This window comes from Babylonia areolata, chromosome 1, assembly GCF_041734735.1.
Source record: "Babylonia areolata isolate BAREFJ2019XMU chromosome 1, ASM4173473v1, whole genome shotgun sequence".
Classification (NCBI taxonomy): Eukaryota; Metazoa; Mollusca; class Gastropoda; order Neogastropoda; family Buccinidae; genus Babylonia; species Babylonia areolata.
Window position 1 is genome coordinate 89,845,082 of NC_134876.1, and position 15,261 is coordinate 89,860,342.

Consider the following 15,261-nt stretch of genomic DNA (forward strand, 5'->3'; position numbering starts at 1 on the left):
AAAGGTGTCTCGGGAGCTTTGAAGCTGAAACTGAAACTTCCAACACTCTAAAGTAGTTGTTGTATTTACCGCTCGCTTCCCCACCAAGGAATTTCAGAACCTACGTGCGCAGACTGCCGTTGATCGTTGTATCCTCGAAATGTTGGCTATAGTCAGTCAAAGGCAAAGACAAGTAGGCAAGTGGCTGGTTTTTCTGGTGGGGTTCCTGTTGTTCGCTAACCGACTGACCGTCTTCCGTTACAGTTAAAAAGAAGGAAAAATAAGATTTGAGAAGAAAAAGAGTGTGTGTGCGTGTGCGTGCGTGCGTGCGAGTGTGTATATGTGTGTGTGTGTATTTCTGCGTTATGTGCGTGTGTGTGTGTGTGTGTATGTATGCGTCTCTGTGTGTGTGTGTGTGTGTGTCTGTCTGTCCGTGTGAGTGTGAAGGAAAGAGAGACAGATATGGAGAGATAATGATAGAGGGACTGACACCGACGCTGACAATGTTTCGGTTGACATCAGTTGATAATACTATCTTTTGGGGGCAAAGGGAACAACATATGAACAGACAACAACAACGGCGATAAAAAGAAAAAGAAAACCATGAGCACACACTGCGAGAAATGGAAACAAGAACGGAAACCATTTAAGACAAGGACCGACAACCACACTAGATCCAGAGTGTTGTTGTTGTTGCTGCTGCTTTTTCAGGCATAGCTGGGTTGTAAACAGTGAAACTGTAACGTTCCCTTTGTGAACATGGTAGCTAAGAGACAGTGAGAGAGATATGGCAAGGGAGAGAGAGAGAGAGGGAGAGAGAGAGAGAGAGAGAGAATCAAATTTCAAGACTCAAGGCTCAAGATTTTAGGCATTGCCTAGTCTACACACACACACACACACACACACACACACACACACACACACATATTAACACACACGCACGCGCGCGCACGCACACACACACACACACATACGTGCACACGCACACACGCGTGCGCATACACGCACGCACGCACACACACACACACACACACACACACGCACACACATACCAACAAACCTACCAACACACACACACACACACACACACACACACACACACACAAGGAAAAAGAATAGGACACTGCACATTGTAGTACACTGGCACATACACGCAAGATACATTTCAATGCAAATTAGAAAGGCGTGAACTAAATCTAGATATATACTTAAATGTAAATTAGATAGGCAGTATCTAAAGAGGTTGTTAAGGCTGGTGAATTAAAAACCCACGCAGAATAAAGGTAAGAGACATGACCGAAGTGAGAGAAAAAGAGGGAGGGAGAGAGAGAGGGGGGGTGGGGTGAGAGACAGATACAGAGACAGACAAAGAGAGAGTTGGAGAGTTGAAAAAGATAGGCACAGGCTACTTCTCTAAGGAACGTTTTAACCAGCTGTTTAGTAATGAAACCTTTTTTTGCCTCCAGAAAGTACGGAACACGTGTTACCCGTTTCAAATGTTAACATTTTTTGAAAAAAGTTATATATTTCAAACTGTTCTTTATTAAAGTTAGCTAGTTATGTGTTAAATAGTCCAGTTGGTTGTTTGTTGTAGGTCCCTCCATGAACCTCTTTTCAAATAATAATCTACAGAAGTAGTGTATACAATATTTGGTTATTGATATTTTTTTTTTGGTCCTATTCCCGTTTCCGCCGTCCCGCCTCTCACACACACCCTTCCAGTATTATGTTTTTTCTTTCTCCAATCACTGACACTCACCCTCTCCCTTTTAGATTTTGTACTTTATCTTTTCCACATTCTGTTCTCTCTCTCTCTCTCTCTCTCTCTCTCTCTCTCTCTCTCTCTCTCTCTCTCTCTCTTCCTTTCTTAGTCCCCTCCCCCTCGCCCCCCCTCCCCTCCACTTCAACCGCCCCCTTTTTATTCGAATATACAGAAATGTCGATTTATAATTAATTAATAATAACAATCATCATTATGATAAAAATGATAATAATCCAAATAATAATAAAATTTATTTTCAGTCTAATATTATCATCTTATATGAACAGACTATAAATAAATAAACGAACGAATCTAAATACTACTGGAATTCATCCAACAGGTTTTAAGTAGTCCTGTCTGATCGCTTCGGACATTGCGTAGATTTCGGAAGAGTTATACCCAGTCAAAATGAAAGAGATACATGACACACACACACGCACACACACACACACACACACACACACACACACACACGACTCCACCACTTCAATTACGACCACCGCCATGGTCATTATCATCGCCGTCATCATCGTATCATAAAAGTCACACTGTTTGATTAAAACATAATTATGATACAGGCCCGTAAGCTCAGGCGATAGGCCTTAACATTTCTCAGAGCCGGACATGTATAGGTCAAAACCGCCGTTATCTTCTCTGTATGACAGTCAGCTTCCATTACAGATACCAAAACTTGCAAGGGTAGGCTTAAAAAAAAAAGAAAAAAAGAAAAAAAAAAGACCGATGTAACACCCGAAATAGTCCACTACCTCTAGTGTTCCCACGGAGCGTTTTTGCATGACTGAAATGACCGTCGGGAGATGCTTCGGTAACTTGAAACGCGTTCGTGCATCCGTTCATGTCTTCTTGTGCGCTTGTGTTTGTGGGTATGCACATGCGCACGCTTGCAGCAGTAACAACAGTGGTAATAGTGTTGGCGTGATTGCGTTGACAGCAGGTATAATATCATAGATTAGCTGTTTCTTTAAAAACTGTGCGTAGACAGCAGGTATAATGTCATGGATTAGCTGTTTCTTTAAAAACTGAAAAAGAAATGAGCACGGTTTGATCGTTATTACATCCGTTCCTGCCTAGTGACTGCGCGATGAACTTAACCCTTCGCTGCTGTGCTGACGTATTTGCTTGTCAGTGAAGGACTCTCACCACACTGAAATCAGACAGAACTTAAAGGTCAGGATGTCAGTCACCTGGGAAAAAAAAAAGATGAGATCTTCTTCTTCTCTGGATTGAATATTACAATTGTTCAGCAAACCAATGGTATCATTGATAAGTGCACAAAAAGTGAGAAACTGCTCTTTTGCACTCTGTCACACTGACCTCATCCTACCATGCTTCAGCAGTCACGGATTAATGCAAAATAGACAGACAGATAGACTGATAGAAAGATAGATAAATAGATAGAAATAGACAGACAGATATCTAGATAGATAGACATACATACAGACAGACAGATACATAAACATAATAAAATAGAATAGAATATGTCTTTATTACCAAGTGTACCGGGGTCACAAGGAATATTGGGGGACGGGGGAGGGGGGGGATAGTACATAACAACAATCGAAAATAAACCGAAAATCATACACAAACACACACACGTTTGAACAGAAGCTGCATATTACATGTGGATGGGGCTGATGACTAGATCTTCAGGTAGATGGTTGTTGGTTGCACAATTCCATTTATCACACTGGATTTGTTTGAGAGACAGGGCATTGACTGCTTTGTGGAAAAAGCTATTGGCGAAGCGATTGGTTTTCGTCCTTATGCTTCTGTACCGTCGACCAGGGGGGACCATCTCGAAAATCCCCAAAACGGGATGTGATTCGTCCTGGCTGATTGATTTTGCTTTTTTGAGTAGCCGCTTATAATGTATGCCTTCTAGAGAAGGTAGATCAGCCCCGGTAATCTTGGTGGCAGTTTTTACGATTCTGTTAAGGGCTGCAACTTCTGACAGACAGACAGATAGATAGATAGATAGATAGATAGATAGATAGACACACACACACACACACACACACACACACACACACACACACACACACACACACACACACACACACACACACACACACACACACGGGATGATGACGATTTGGAATGGGCACTCGATGAAGTTGATGAGGACTGGTAATACGTAGTATGGGTGAGGAAGAGGGAAGTCTCAAGTGAATCCTCACCTTCCAGTTGACGTGTCAATAAATTAACAAAAATCGCTGGGCGAACAGCTCAAGGTGGTGGGGTGGGGTGACAAGTTGAATATTACACCGCACTTCGAAATGAAATCGTCACGCCCGAAGTTTGGCCTATATAAGGCAGGTCAGAGCTCGAACTATCCGCTCAACAGGTGTGCATTCTATCTAAGCGGTGAAACATAGTTTCTCTGTTCGCACACTTGTCTGTTGTTGACGGTGGCAGTATGATTCGAACCTTATTGTTCTTGTGTTGTGCAGCTACCCTGGCTTTTGGTGAGTTGAAAAGCGTAGGGCGCGAGCGAGCGCGCGTGTGTGTGCATGTGTGTGTGTGTGGAGATTTATACACGGATGCGTGTACAAACAGGTGTATATATATATATATATATATATATATATATATATATGAGCGGATTTATGTATGTATTGTGTTCTTTGTTGAAAATTTAAAAGAGAAAACTCCGAAGTTGAAAAGAGTACCTTAATACCTAAGGTAATTATCTTCGATTACTTATATATTGATTGTTATAAGTCATACTTGCTGTCTCTCTTAATTTCTATAAAGAATTTTTATGTGGCATAATGTTGTCCCTGTTATTGTAAATTCGTAATACTCATCACACTGTTACAAGTTTATTTTCTCACTTCTTTTTTTTTTCTTTTTTTTTTTATACCTTTACTCCTTTAATGACTGTCATTTTGCAGATGATTGTTTTTCAGGTAGTCAGTTTGCACTGGTCATTTGACCGTGGGTATATTTATTAATATTGTTTTTTTTTCGTTATTTCTTCTTCTTCTTTCTTTGTTTGAATTTTTTTATTCGATGGTTATTTGGTTTGCCTCTAGTCGTTTTACGGTTTTCGTATTGTTGTTATTTATTTTGCCGGCAGTCATTTTGTCATTGTTGATTTTGTCCATTTCATTTTTAATGAGTAGTGCGGCGATTGTAGTCACTCTTCTTTGTGTATGTTATGTTTCATGGTCACTTACATATTATTATTCGTGTTGCAGAGATCGAACTTATCATTACTTGAAATACATTACAAGAAATAATTTTGTTGTTATTAATTCTATCGTGGTATTTTTTTCTGCCGATTACCATTCTGTTCTGGTTCTTCTCTTTTTGTGGTTGTTTGTTTTGTAATTACTTATTTTGTATTTATTAATTTTTGCCGGCCGTTCTTTTCTTTCTTTCTTTCTTTCTTTTTTGTGATAAATTCTGTTGGCATTAGTTGTTTGATTTTTGGGGTTTTTTTACCGGTACCGTTTTGCCTGGGGTTTTCTTTCTGTGTGTGTTTTGTTGTTGTTTTGTTTTGTTTGTTTTTTCATCGGATGTTGCATAGCAGCTTTTATGCATATTTATAATCAACACACGCACACATCGAAAGTTTGCTATAACGTAAAGGCTAAATTTGAAAGGAGGCGCAGGAAGCCGCTAGATTTTATTTGGAGAATGATTTGTGCACAGACCCCATACCTTGCTGCATAATGTCCACGAACGGCCATAATAAATCAACTATATCTATCAGCAAACCAACAATCTTCGATCCAGAATGTATCAGGTAAACGTAACTCAAACTACACGTGCGCGTTTGAAAACTTCTCCGTGTTTTTTTGTTTTTTTTTTTAATTAAAGCGAGACCAACTTCCTCGATTTCCGCCATTATCTGAAGTTTGTTGGGTTTTGGGGGAGCATGCGTTTCATGGATTCCGACAATGAGTAGCTTTTTGTTGCTGTTGTTGTGTTGTTTGAGTGTTTTGTGTGTGTGTGTGTGTGTGTGTTTGTTTGGGTTGTTGTTGTTTTGTGTGTGTGTGTGTGTGTGTGTGTGTGTGTGTGTGTGTGTGTGTGTGTGTGTTTTGTTTGTTGTTGTGTTGTTTTTGTGTGGTTTTGTTGTTGTTGTTTTTGTTTTTTTCTAAAGCGGGGGCACTGGGGGAGGGATGGAATCTTTAATCGGAGAGGCAGGTATTGACTGGTCCTTCAGTCTGCAGTTTCAGCGTGGTACAATGCGGTCCGATCCACCCATCAACGGACCATAACTTTTCCCGAAAGAACCGGACTTGTCTGGAGTGATATGTGTGTGTTTTACACCCCAAAATGGTTGTGCGACTTTGTTACGTTTTATCGCAACCCAAAAAAAGTCGTGATGAAGACTGGGAACGTTTGAAACTTTGATAGATCTGTATTATTATGCTCGGAAAGCAACCAAATCGATGTGGCGTGTTTAAAATTGATTTGTTCCGTTTCCACTACTCAACTTTCGGTTCGACACTAAAACAGTCCTTTCTGACGGTGAGCAAAAATACAATTTGGATCGTAATATATGTGCTGGTAACCCTTCATCTCTACGATCCTCAGTTATGATTTGAATCGTTATATATGGGCTTATAACCCCTCATCCCTTCGATCCCCAGTTATGATATAGATTGTTATGTGTGTACTGGTAACCATTCATCCCTTCGATCCCCAGTTATGATTGGGATCGTTATGTGTGTACTAGTAACCATTCATCCCTTCGATCCCCAGTTATGATATAGCTCGTTATGTGTGTACTAGTAACACTTCATCCCTTCGATCCTCAATTATGATGTAGCTCGTTATGTGTGTACTGGTAACCCTTCATCCCTTCGATCCCCAGTTATGATTTGGATCGTTGTGTGTACTGGTAACCATTCATCCCTTCAATCCCCAGTTATGATATAGATGGTTATGTGTGTACTGGTAACCATTCAACCCTTCAATCCCCAGTTATGATATAGATTGTTATGTGTGTACTGGTAACCATTCATCCCTTCGATCCCCAGTTATGATATAGATCGTTATGTGTGTACTGGTAACCATTCATCCCTTCAATCCCCAGTTATGATATAGATCGTTATGTGTGTACTGGTAACCATTCATCCCTTCAATCCCCAGTTATGATATAGATCGTTATGTGTGTACTGGTAACCATTCATCCCTTCAATCCCCAGTTATGATATAGATCGTTATGTGTGTACTGGTAACCATTCATCCCTTCAATCCCCAGTTATGATATAGATCGTTATGTGTGTACTGGTAACCATTCATCCCTTCGATCCCCAGTTATGATTTGGATCGTTATGTGTGTACTGGTAACCATTCATCCCTTCAATCCCCAGTTATGATATAGATCGTTATGTGTGTACTGGTAACCATTCATCCCTTCAATCCCCAGTTATGATATAGATCGTTATGTGTGTACTGGTAACCATTCATCCTTCAATCCCCAGTTATGATATTGATTGCTATGTGTGTACTGGTAACCCCTCATCCCTGCGATCCCCAGTTATGATTCGGATCGTTATGTGTGTACTGGTAACCATTCATCCCTTCAATCCCCAGTTATGATATAGATCGTTATGTGTGTGCTTGTAATCCCTCATCCATCCCTTAGATCCTCAATTATGATTTGGATCGTAATGTATATACTGGTAACCCTTCATCCCTTCGATCCTGTGTTTTCGGTTTTGTTGGTGGTGCGCAGCAGGAATCACAAATGATCCCTGAAAAATCCCCCACCCCCACCCCCACCCCGACACCCGCCATTTTTGTAGTCACTCGTTGTTTTCGTTATTTGTTTTTGGGGAGCAGCGGGTCCAGTGGTGACAGAAGAGGAGCTATGTAACCTGTGTTCGGATGTTGTCAAGGACGTGGAGGCTGCTTTCAATGATGAACAAGAACACGTGAGTCCTGTGCTGTTTTCTTTTTCTACACACACACACACACACACACACACACACACACAAAGAGAGAGAGAGAGAATACGATACTTTCGCTGTATTTGTAGGCCCTACAGTAAAGGGTTTTTGCATAATGCTGTCGGTAGACAGTTTTTAAAAATCAGAAGAAAAAACATTGTCAAATTGCAGACAACTCCCTCCTTTGTTTGTGTATCAGTTGTAACATTTATCTATCTGCTTATTCATTATTTGATAAAGATACATTTTCCACTGTTCATCTTGTGCTATGGGTGGATGCAAGTGATATGTGTGTATAACCTCGTGCACGTGTTTGCGAGTGTGCGTGGGAGAGAGAGGGAGGGAGGAAGGAGAAAGAGCGGACGGTGTAACATAATCTTATGGACGTGTCGATTTTCGTTTATATGATATTTACTGACAATGGAGGGTGGGTCACAACCAGATAAAATTTGGAACATAAAAACTGCTTTGTTGTCTCTAAATTTCCATTTCAGTGGGAGAATATCCAACACAATATAGTCGTCTGGTGTCAATGTGGAGGATTTTAGGAGAACTAATATTATTGCACGCCTGTGAAGACAAAACAGTGGCCTGGGAATGCTTTCACTTGCAGAATCCCATTGTGTGGATGCATGTTTAATGTGAGTCTCAATGTAAACATGAAAGAACATTTTTCTAGAACGAACATTTAAGAAATGCTTGATTTTGTTCAGCTGGTACACCGTTTTTGCTACATTTTTACATAACATAGAAATGTAATCAGACCATGATAGATTATTATCCACCACAACTCCAAAAAATTTATTATTGTCAACTTCTTTGATAACAGCAGTATTTATGAAAAGAGGGACAAGTTCATTGGAAATGCTTTGACGCTTCTTTCGAGTGGTAATCATCATATATTTGGTTTTCTGCGGATGAAGAAACACATGGTTTAGTTCTGACCACATAACTAACTTATTGATATTCTCTTGTAATTCTAGAGATACTTCTTTTGCATTACAGTGACTTTCATACAGGGCTGTATCATCTGCAAACATTTCACAACAAGTTGTTAAGTACAAGGGTAATTCACTAATATATATTGAAAATAGGAGGGGTCCTAGGACAGAGCTTTGAGGTACACCATACTTAACAGGTAAAAGAGCAGACTTGGATTCGTTAACTAATACCATTTGTTTCCTGTAAGATAAGAATGACGACATCATATGTAAAGTGTTAGACAGTACATAAATTCTTAGCTTTCTCTGAAGGAGCCTGTGGTCAATCATGTCAAATGCTTTGGCGAAGTCTACAATAAGGACGCCAGTGATTTCATTTCTATTAATATCACTGAGCCATTTATCCAATAGCCTGTTTAGAGCAGTATGAGAGAGAGGGAGGGCGGGCATAGATACGAATACAGATAATTAAAAAATGATAGGCCATTGCACCTCATGAAAGGGTGTAGTTCGATAATCATTTAACAATAATAACATGACTAGTCAAAGCTGACTTGGAAAATTTATGCGAGACGGACATGCGCACGGGCGGAGAGACACAGTGAGACATAGGACATATTTTCAGTCACCGTGACCTTAGTGATAAGAGAGAAACAGAGGGAGAACAAGAACGAGTTTGTTAAATGGTGGACGTTAATTACCCTTGTTTAATCTTTTTTTCTTCTTCTTCTTCTTTATTTACACCCAGCATTGACAGCATAGAGAAAAATTAAATAAAAATAATCAATGTCAAAAACGAAATCTAATAACATGGAATTATCAAAAGCATAGACAGGTCATTCGGACACGCTCACACACAGACATGTGTATTCATGATACTAAACATACATGGTTAAGAAAAAGCACATACATGCATGCACACACACATACATACATCCAAAAATTAACATGAAATTATTATATGCGTAGACAGGACATTCGGACACGCTCATAAACATACATGTGTTTTCATAATAATCAATATACATGATGGAAAAGCACATACATACATACATACATAAGAGAGAGAGATTCAGAGACAGAGACAAGAGACCAACAGAGATAGAGGCAGAGACAGCTCCCCAGTCACGGTGACCTTGGTGGGTGATAAGAGATCAGGTTCAAGGTCAGGAACGGAACAGGTGACATGGCAGGAGGCACGGACACCACGAGCAAACAGACACACAGATAACAAAACACACGTCGTTCACTCACTCACTGGCACGTACACTGTCAGTCTGCCTGCCGGCCTGCCCTGCTGAACACGTCAGAGATGTTTTCAGGGTGTTCTGGTTTTTTTTTAATTCAAACCTGTAGAGTTCGTCTTGTTGTTGTTGTTGTTCTTCTTCTTCTTCTTCTTCTCGTTCTTCTTGTTCTTCTCCTTCTCCTTCTTCTTCTCCTCCTCCTACTTCTCGTTTTTCTCCTCCTCCTCCTCCTCGTCCTTCTTCTTCTTCTACGTCAGCGATGTTTTCAGGGTGTTCTTTGTTTAATTCAAACCTGTAGAGTTCGTCTTCTTCTTCTTCTTCTCCCTTAACTCAATGAAGTCATTGGGGGTGCATGGTGGGGGCGGGGTGTGGGGATGGAGGCTGCACAGAAGAACTGTTCTCTTGATTCCTAGATTCTTCTCGAGGTCCCGTCGGTTGTGTGTCAAAGCGTTGGTTTAATTTTTTTTTCTTCATATCTTACGAATCGTTTTAGTGTGTGTGTGTGTGTGTGTGTGTGTGTGTGTGTGTGTGTGTGTGTGTTGTGATGTTTTTTTAAATACACAGTGCATGTTGTCTTGTGTACATGTCAAATGAAAATGTATGAACAGCTTTCGGGTGTTCTTTTTTTTAGGGGGAAGGGTGGTAGGGGCTCTTGATTTATTGATCACCTCCTATTTTCCATATCAGATTTTTCTTGTGGAAATGAAATCGAATTAAATTTCATTGAATGAACCAGCAAGTGTTTTATTTAAAAATCTTATTCTCAACCCCAGTTATCGTGCTGAAAACAAATTCAGATTGGTTATATTTCGTTATATATGTTGTTATATATAATGCATAATTACATACATACACATAGTTATGGTGTGTAAATGTCAAGTAAAGGGCACATGATCTGATTTGGGTGGATGGATGGGGGGATTGGGGGTCGGGGGGGGGGGGTCCGTTTTTAATTGCGTGGAAGGATCTTGATTTATTCCTCTGTACTTCTTGGCTACGTAACAAGATCCAACAGTTTTGCTAAACCCGTCCTTCAAGGAACTGTTGACGGAGGGAGGCGAAAGGGAGAAAAAAAACAAACAAACAACAACCCACAATGGACTGAAAACACAACATAACAGACAGGAAAACAATTTGCAAAAGACCTTGGCTGTGACACACAACCGACGGACCTGGAGGAATCTGGTGAACAGTCCTGTGCGGCGCCCCCAATGACTCTTCACAGAGTTAACTCACTCAGTACGGCCAGTTCTCTCTTCTCCTCTACACAGAACCCTCGGATGTCCAGTGGGTGTCTGAATGACCCAACCTTTAGCTTCCGTCGTCAGAATTGTGGTATTCTTTGTCAACATTCACCTCTTCAGTATAAGAGCCTTCCGCTTGCAATATTTGGATGATGGTAATTGGGGTGAAACGCTGTTAACGTCGTCTCTTTCGCCTTTCGTATGGAGAGAGTTAAGGGAGAAGACGGCTTCTTATTTTCCTGCATGCAAGCTGATGGGGGTCGGGTGGGAAGCTTAGCAACGATAGCTTGAAGTTTATATTCCTGCTGTACGTGAGTGACCGTGGTATCACTGCACTGGATTGTGGTACGTCTGCACCCAAGTGAAGCATAGCTGTGTGACCGCAGCAGTCCACAGAGGAAAACTCACCTGAACCTTGAACTCGTTTAAACCGGTCAAACTTTTGATAAAATTGTCACCTTCTGTCTGTTTTCCAGATCACATCTTTCTGTGGAATAATAGTGTGAATCACACTTAGACCATTGTGGTTGGGGAAAAAAATCAGTAGAAACTGAATAAAATTGGCTGAACGTACAAAATGTAGTGGATGTATATTGGAAAATAAGTATATGGATAAGTAAATGAACGAATATATAAATAAATAAATGAATAAATAGATAAAGAAAGAAAGAAATACAATTTCGACAGCTAACAAAACAATAATTTGGTGTATCGGAATTTTACTTTTCTCTGTGCGTAGGTCTGAAAGACACTCAATTTATCAAGCTAAAAGGTGCTTGACTGAATGAGATTGAAAAACGTGATGAAACTGAAATGTGTTGGACTGAGTCAGATTGAAAGGCACTGGACTGGGTCAGATTGAAAGGTGTTGTACTGGGTCAGATTGAAAGGTGTGCTGGGTCAGATTGAAAGGTGTGCTAAGTCAGATTGAATGATGTTGTACTGGGTCAGATTGAAAGGTGTGCTGGGTCAGATTGAAAGGCACTGGACTGGGTCAGATTGAATGGTGTTGTACTGGGTCAGATTGAATGGTGCTGTACTAGATCAGATTGAAAGGCATTGGACTGGGTCAGATTGAACGGTGTTGTACTGGGTCAGATTGAATGGTGCTGTACTAGATCAGATTGAAAGGCATTGGACTGGGTCAGATTAAAAGGCGTTGTAGTGGCCAGATTGAAAGGTGTACTGGGTCAGATTGAAAGGTGTTGGGCTAGGTCAGATTGAAAGGTCTTGTAGTGGATCAGATTGAATGGTCTTAGACAGGATCAGATTGGATGGTGTTGTACTGGGTCAGAGTGAAAGATGTTGGACTGAATCAAATGGACTGGGAATGGACTGGATTCGATTGAAGGTGTTGGACGGAGTAAGGCTGAGTGGGAATAGACTTGATCAGACTGATAGGTGTTGGACAGGATAAGACTGGCTGGGAATGGACTGCATCAGATTGAATGGGAATGGACTGGATCGAATTAAAACGGATGGGAATTACTATAATACAATAATAATAATAATAATGGTATTTATATAGCGCTGAATCTTGTGCAGAGACAAATCAAAGCGCTTTCGCACCAGTCATTCACACGCATGCATAACTCTAAAACTGTAGAAACTAAAGACAAGGAAGGGCAGGCATGGGAGGCTATTTTGGGAAGAGGTGGGTTTTAAGGCCAGACTTGAAAGAGCTGAGAGTGAAGTTCATTCCAATCGCAAGGTCCAGAGACAGAGAAAGAACGGCGGCCAACAGTCGAGTGTTTGAATCTGGGTATGCGTAAACAGAGTGGATCCGAAGCCGATCGTATGATCATGGTTGAATTCGGAGACAAATATTTTTTAGTCAGATATCTCTTTCTTTTTTTCTTTTTTTACATTTGATCTTATTTGGGACATTCCATTATAAAATGGAACTCATCCCCTAGACATGTTACAAACCTTACATAACCGTAACTCTGGTGGTATGCCATTGTGTCTCCCTATTTCTATTTCCAACTTATGATTATATACTTCGAAATTTGAAGAAGTTAATGATGTACTAATTATCAGGCATTTTGACATGTATTTTCTATACGAAATTCACTTTTGGAAATTCAATAGAACAAACATTTATTACTCGCCTCTGGAGCGTCTCCACATATGTTTAAAAAAAACTCTCTCAAAGCAATGTTGAGATTCTTGGGAGAAAGATTCCCTCTCTAAGAAGGACTGAGCATCCCAAACACAGTCTGTTTCTATTAAAATTTGTCTGATATTACCCACTCATTTTGAAGAATGAATATCATATCTACATTTTCTGTTTTTGATAACACTAATCTAGTCCAAAACCGAACCAGTCCAAAACCGAACCAATCTCATTTTTCACTAATGCACTAATTGGATAAATACCAGTTTCTCCATCAATCGTTTGGGTTATAGTATTCTTCTTTAGTTTGAAGAAGCGTTTCAAATTTTTCAATTCTGATTTTTCAGGTATATTTACATTTTCATAACCCCTTATTTCTACACCACACTACAAAATAGGAACAATCCTAAACTGGTACATATCAAGGACAGTATATAAAAATATATGAAAAACACACAGATACAATCACACGGATATTAACATTTTATGAGTGTGATCGTTTTTTCTGGGTATGGAAATATTTATTCTGATATGATAATGAGATTCTTATCCCGCAGTGTAGGCAGTCATATTACGTTTTCGGGGGTTGGGGGTGCAGTGTATGTTTTTGTATGACGAAGATGACAATGATGATGCTGATAATGATGATTATGTTAATATTCATGATTATGATGATCATGATCATGGTAGTGGTGCTGGTGCTGTGATGATGATGATGATGTTGGTGATGATGATGATGGTAATGATGATGATAATGATGAGAGAGGGTATGTGACGCGGCGGGGAGGGAGAGAAGGGAGGAGTGTGATGATGATGATGATGATGATGATGATGATAACAGAGTGGCGGTGCAGTAAGAAAGGGTGTGTGACGACGTGGGGGCGGGGAGGGGGGGGGAGAGGAGGGAGGAATGTGATGATGATGGTGACGGTGATGATGATGACGATGACAGGCCGGTGTGGCGGTACAGCTGGAGAGGGTGTGTGACGCAGTGGGCAGGGAGAGGAGGGAGGAGTGTGATGATGATGGTGACGATGATGATGACGATGATGATGACGACGATGACGATGATGATGATGATTATGATGATGACGATGACAGGCCGGGGTGGCGGTACAGCTGGAGAGGGTGTGTGACGCAGTGGGCAGGGAGAGGAGGGAAGAGTGTGCCGATGTCCTCAACGGGCTGACCGACGACATTCTGTATCATCTGCTTCAGGACATGGTCTGTAGCTCTGTTTTCCTTCCTTCGTCTTCTCTCTCTCTCTCTCTCTCTCTCTCTCTCTCTCTCTCTCTCTCTGTCTGTCTCCGTATCTTCACGAGCCATTGTTTCGATCGGTCAGGTTGTTTGTGATGAATTCTGAAAGCGGCAGAGAATTACGAAGAAAACATTCGCTCAAGAAATTGTAAGTGCATCCCTGCTTTAACAGTCAAATATCTAGGGAAGAGGTCATTGAAAGCATAGCATCTAAGGGCAGGAAAAAGCGCGGTACCAGATAAGATAGTGAAATGTTAACTCATGCCAGCTCGGTTGTGATTGATTTTCTTGTTATTTTGTTCAACAGATCATTTTGTAAATGGGTCTTTTCCTGCAGAATGGGCAAAATGTGTTGTCGTTCTGATTCATAAAAAGGGAGATACTGATAATCCTGATAATCATTTTGGAATAGCCCTCACAAGTATGATAAATAAGGTGTACACTTACATTTTAAACAGAAGATTAAATAAATAGACAGAAAGTGAAGAAAAGATAATCGAGGAACGAGCAGGTTTTAGGGCGGGGTATAGCACTGTAGACAATAGTAGACAATGCATTAGTACAAAAATATTTGCTGAAGAATACTAAACTTTATGTAGCATTTATTGATTTTAGAAAGGCTTTCGATTCTGTAAATCGAAATATATCATGGGATGTATTACGTAAAAGTGGCATTAATGGGAAATTGTATAAAGCTGTTAGAAGTATGTATGATTCAGTGTTGGCTTGTGTACGTAATAAAGGTACTTACTCTGATTACCTGGAATGCCCACGCGGAGTAAAACAATGTT

General features: G+C 40.4%; 1 protein-coding gene across 4 annotated transcripts in view; it reads left to right on the forward strand.

Moving 5' to 3' along the window:
• The first annotated feature begins 4,085 nt into the window (after positions 1–4,085).
• Positions 4,086–15,261, forward strand: part of LOC143288969 (uncharacterized) — a 39,910-nt gene continuing 28,734 nt past the window's right edge. For all 4 annotated transcript variants that reach the window (XM_076597679.1, XM_076597689.1, XM_076597697.1 and 1 more), the window contains exons 1-3: positions 4,086–4,227; positions 7,562–7,653; positions 14,315–14,437. In XM_076597679.1, coding sequence (XP_076453794.1) covers positions 4,179–4,227; positions 7,562–7,653; positions 14,315–14,437 — 264 coding nt within the window. In that variant the 5' untranslated portion in view covers positions 4,086–4,178. The remainder of the gene's footprint in view (positions 4,228–7,561; positions 7,654–14,314; positions 14,438–15,261) is intronic.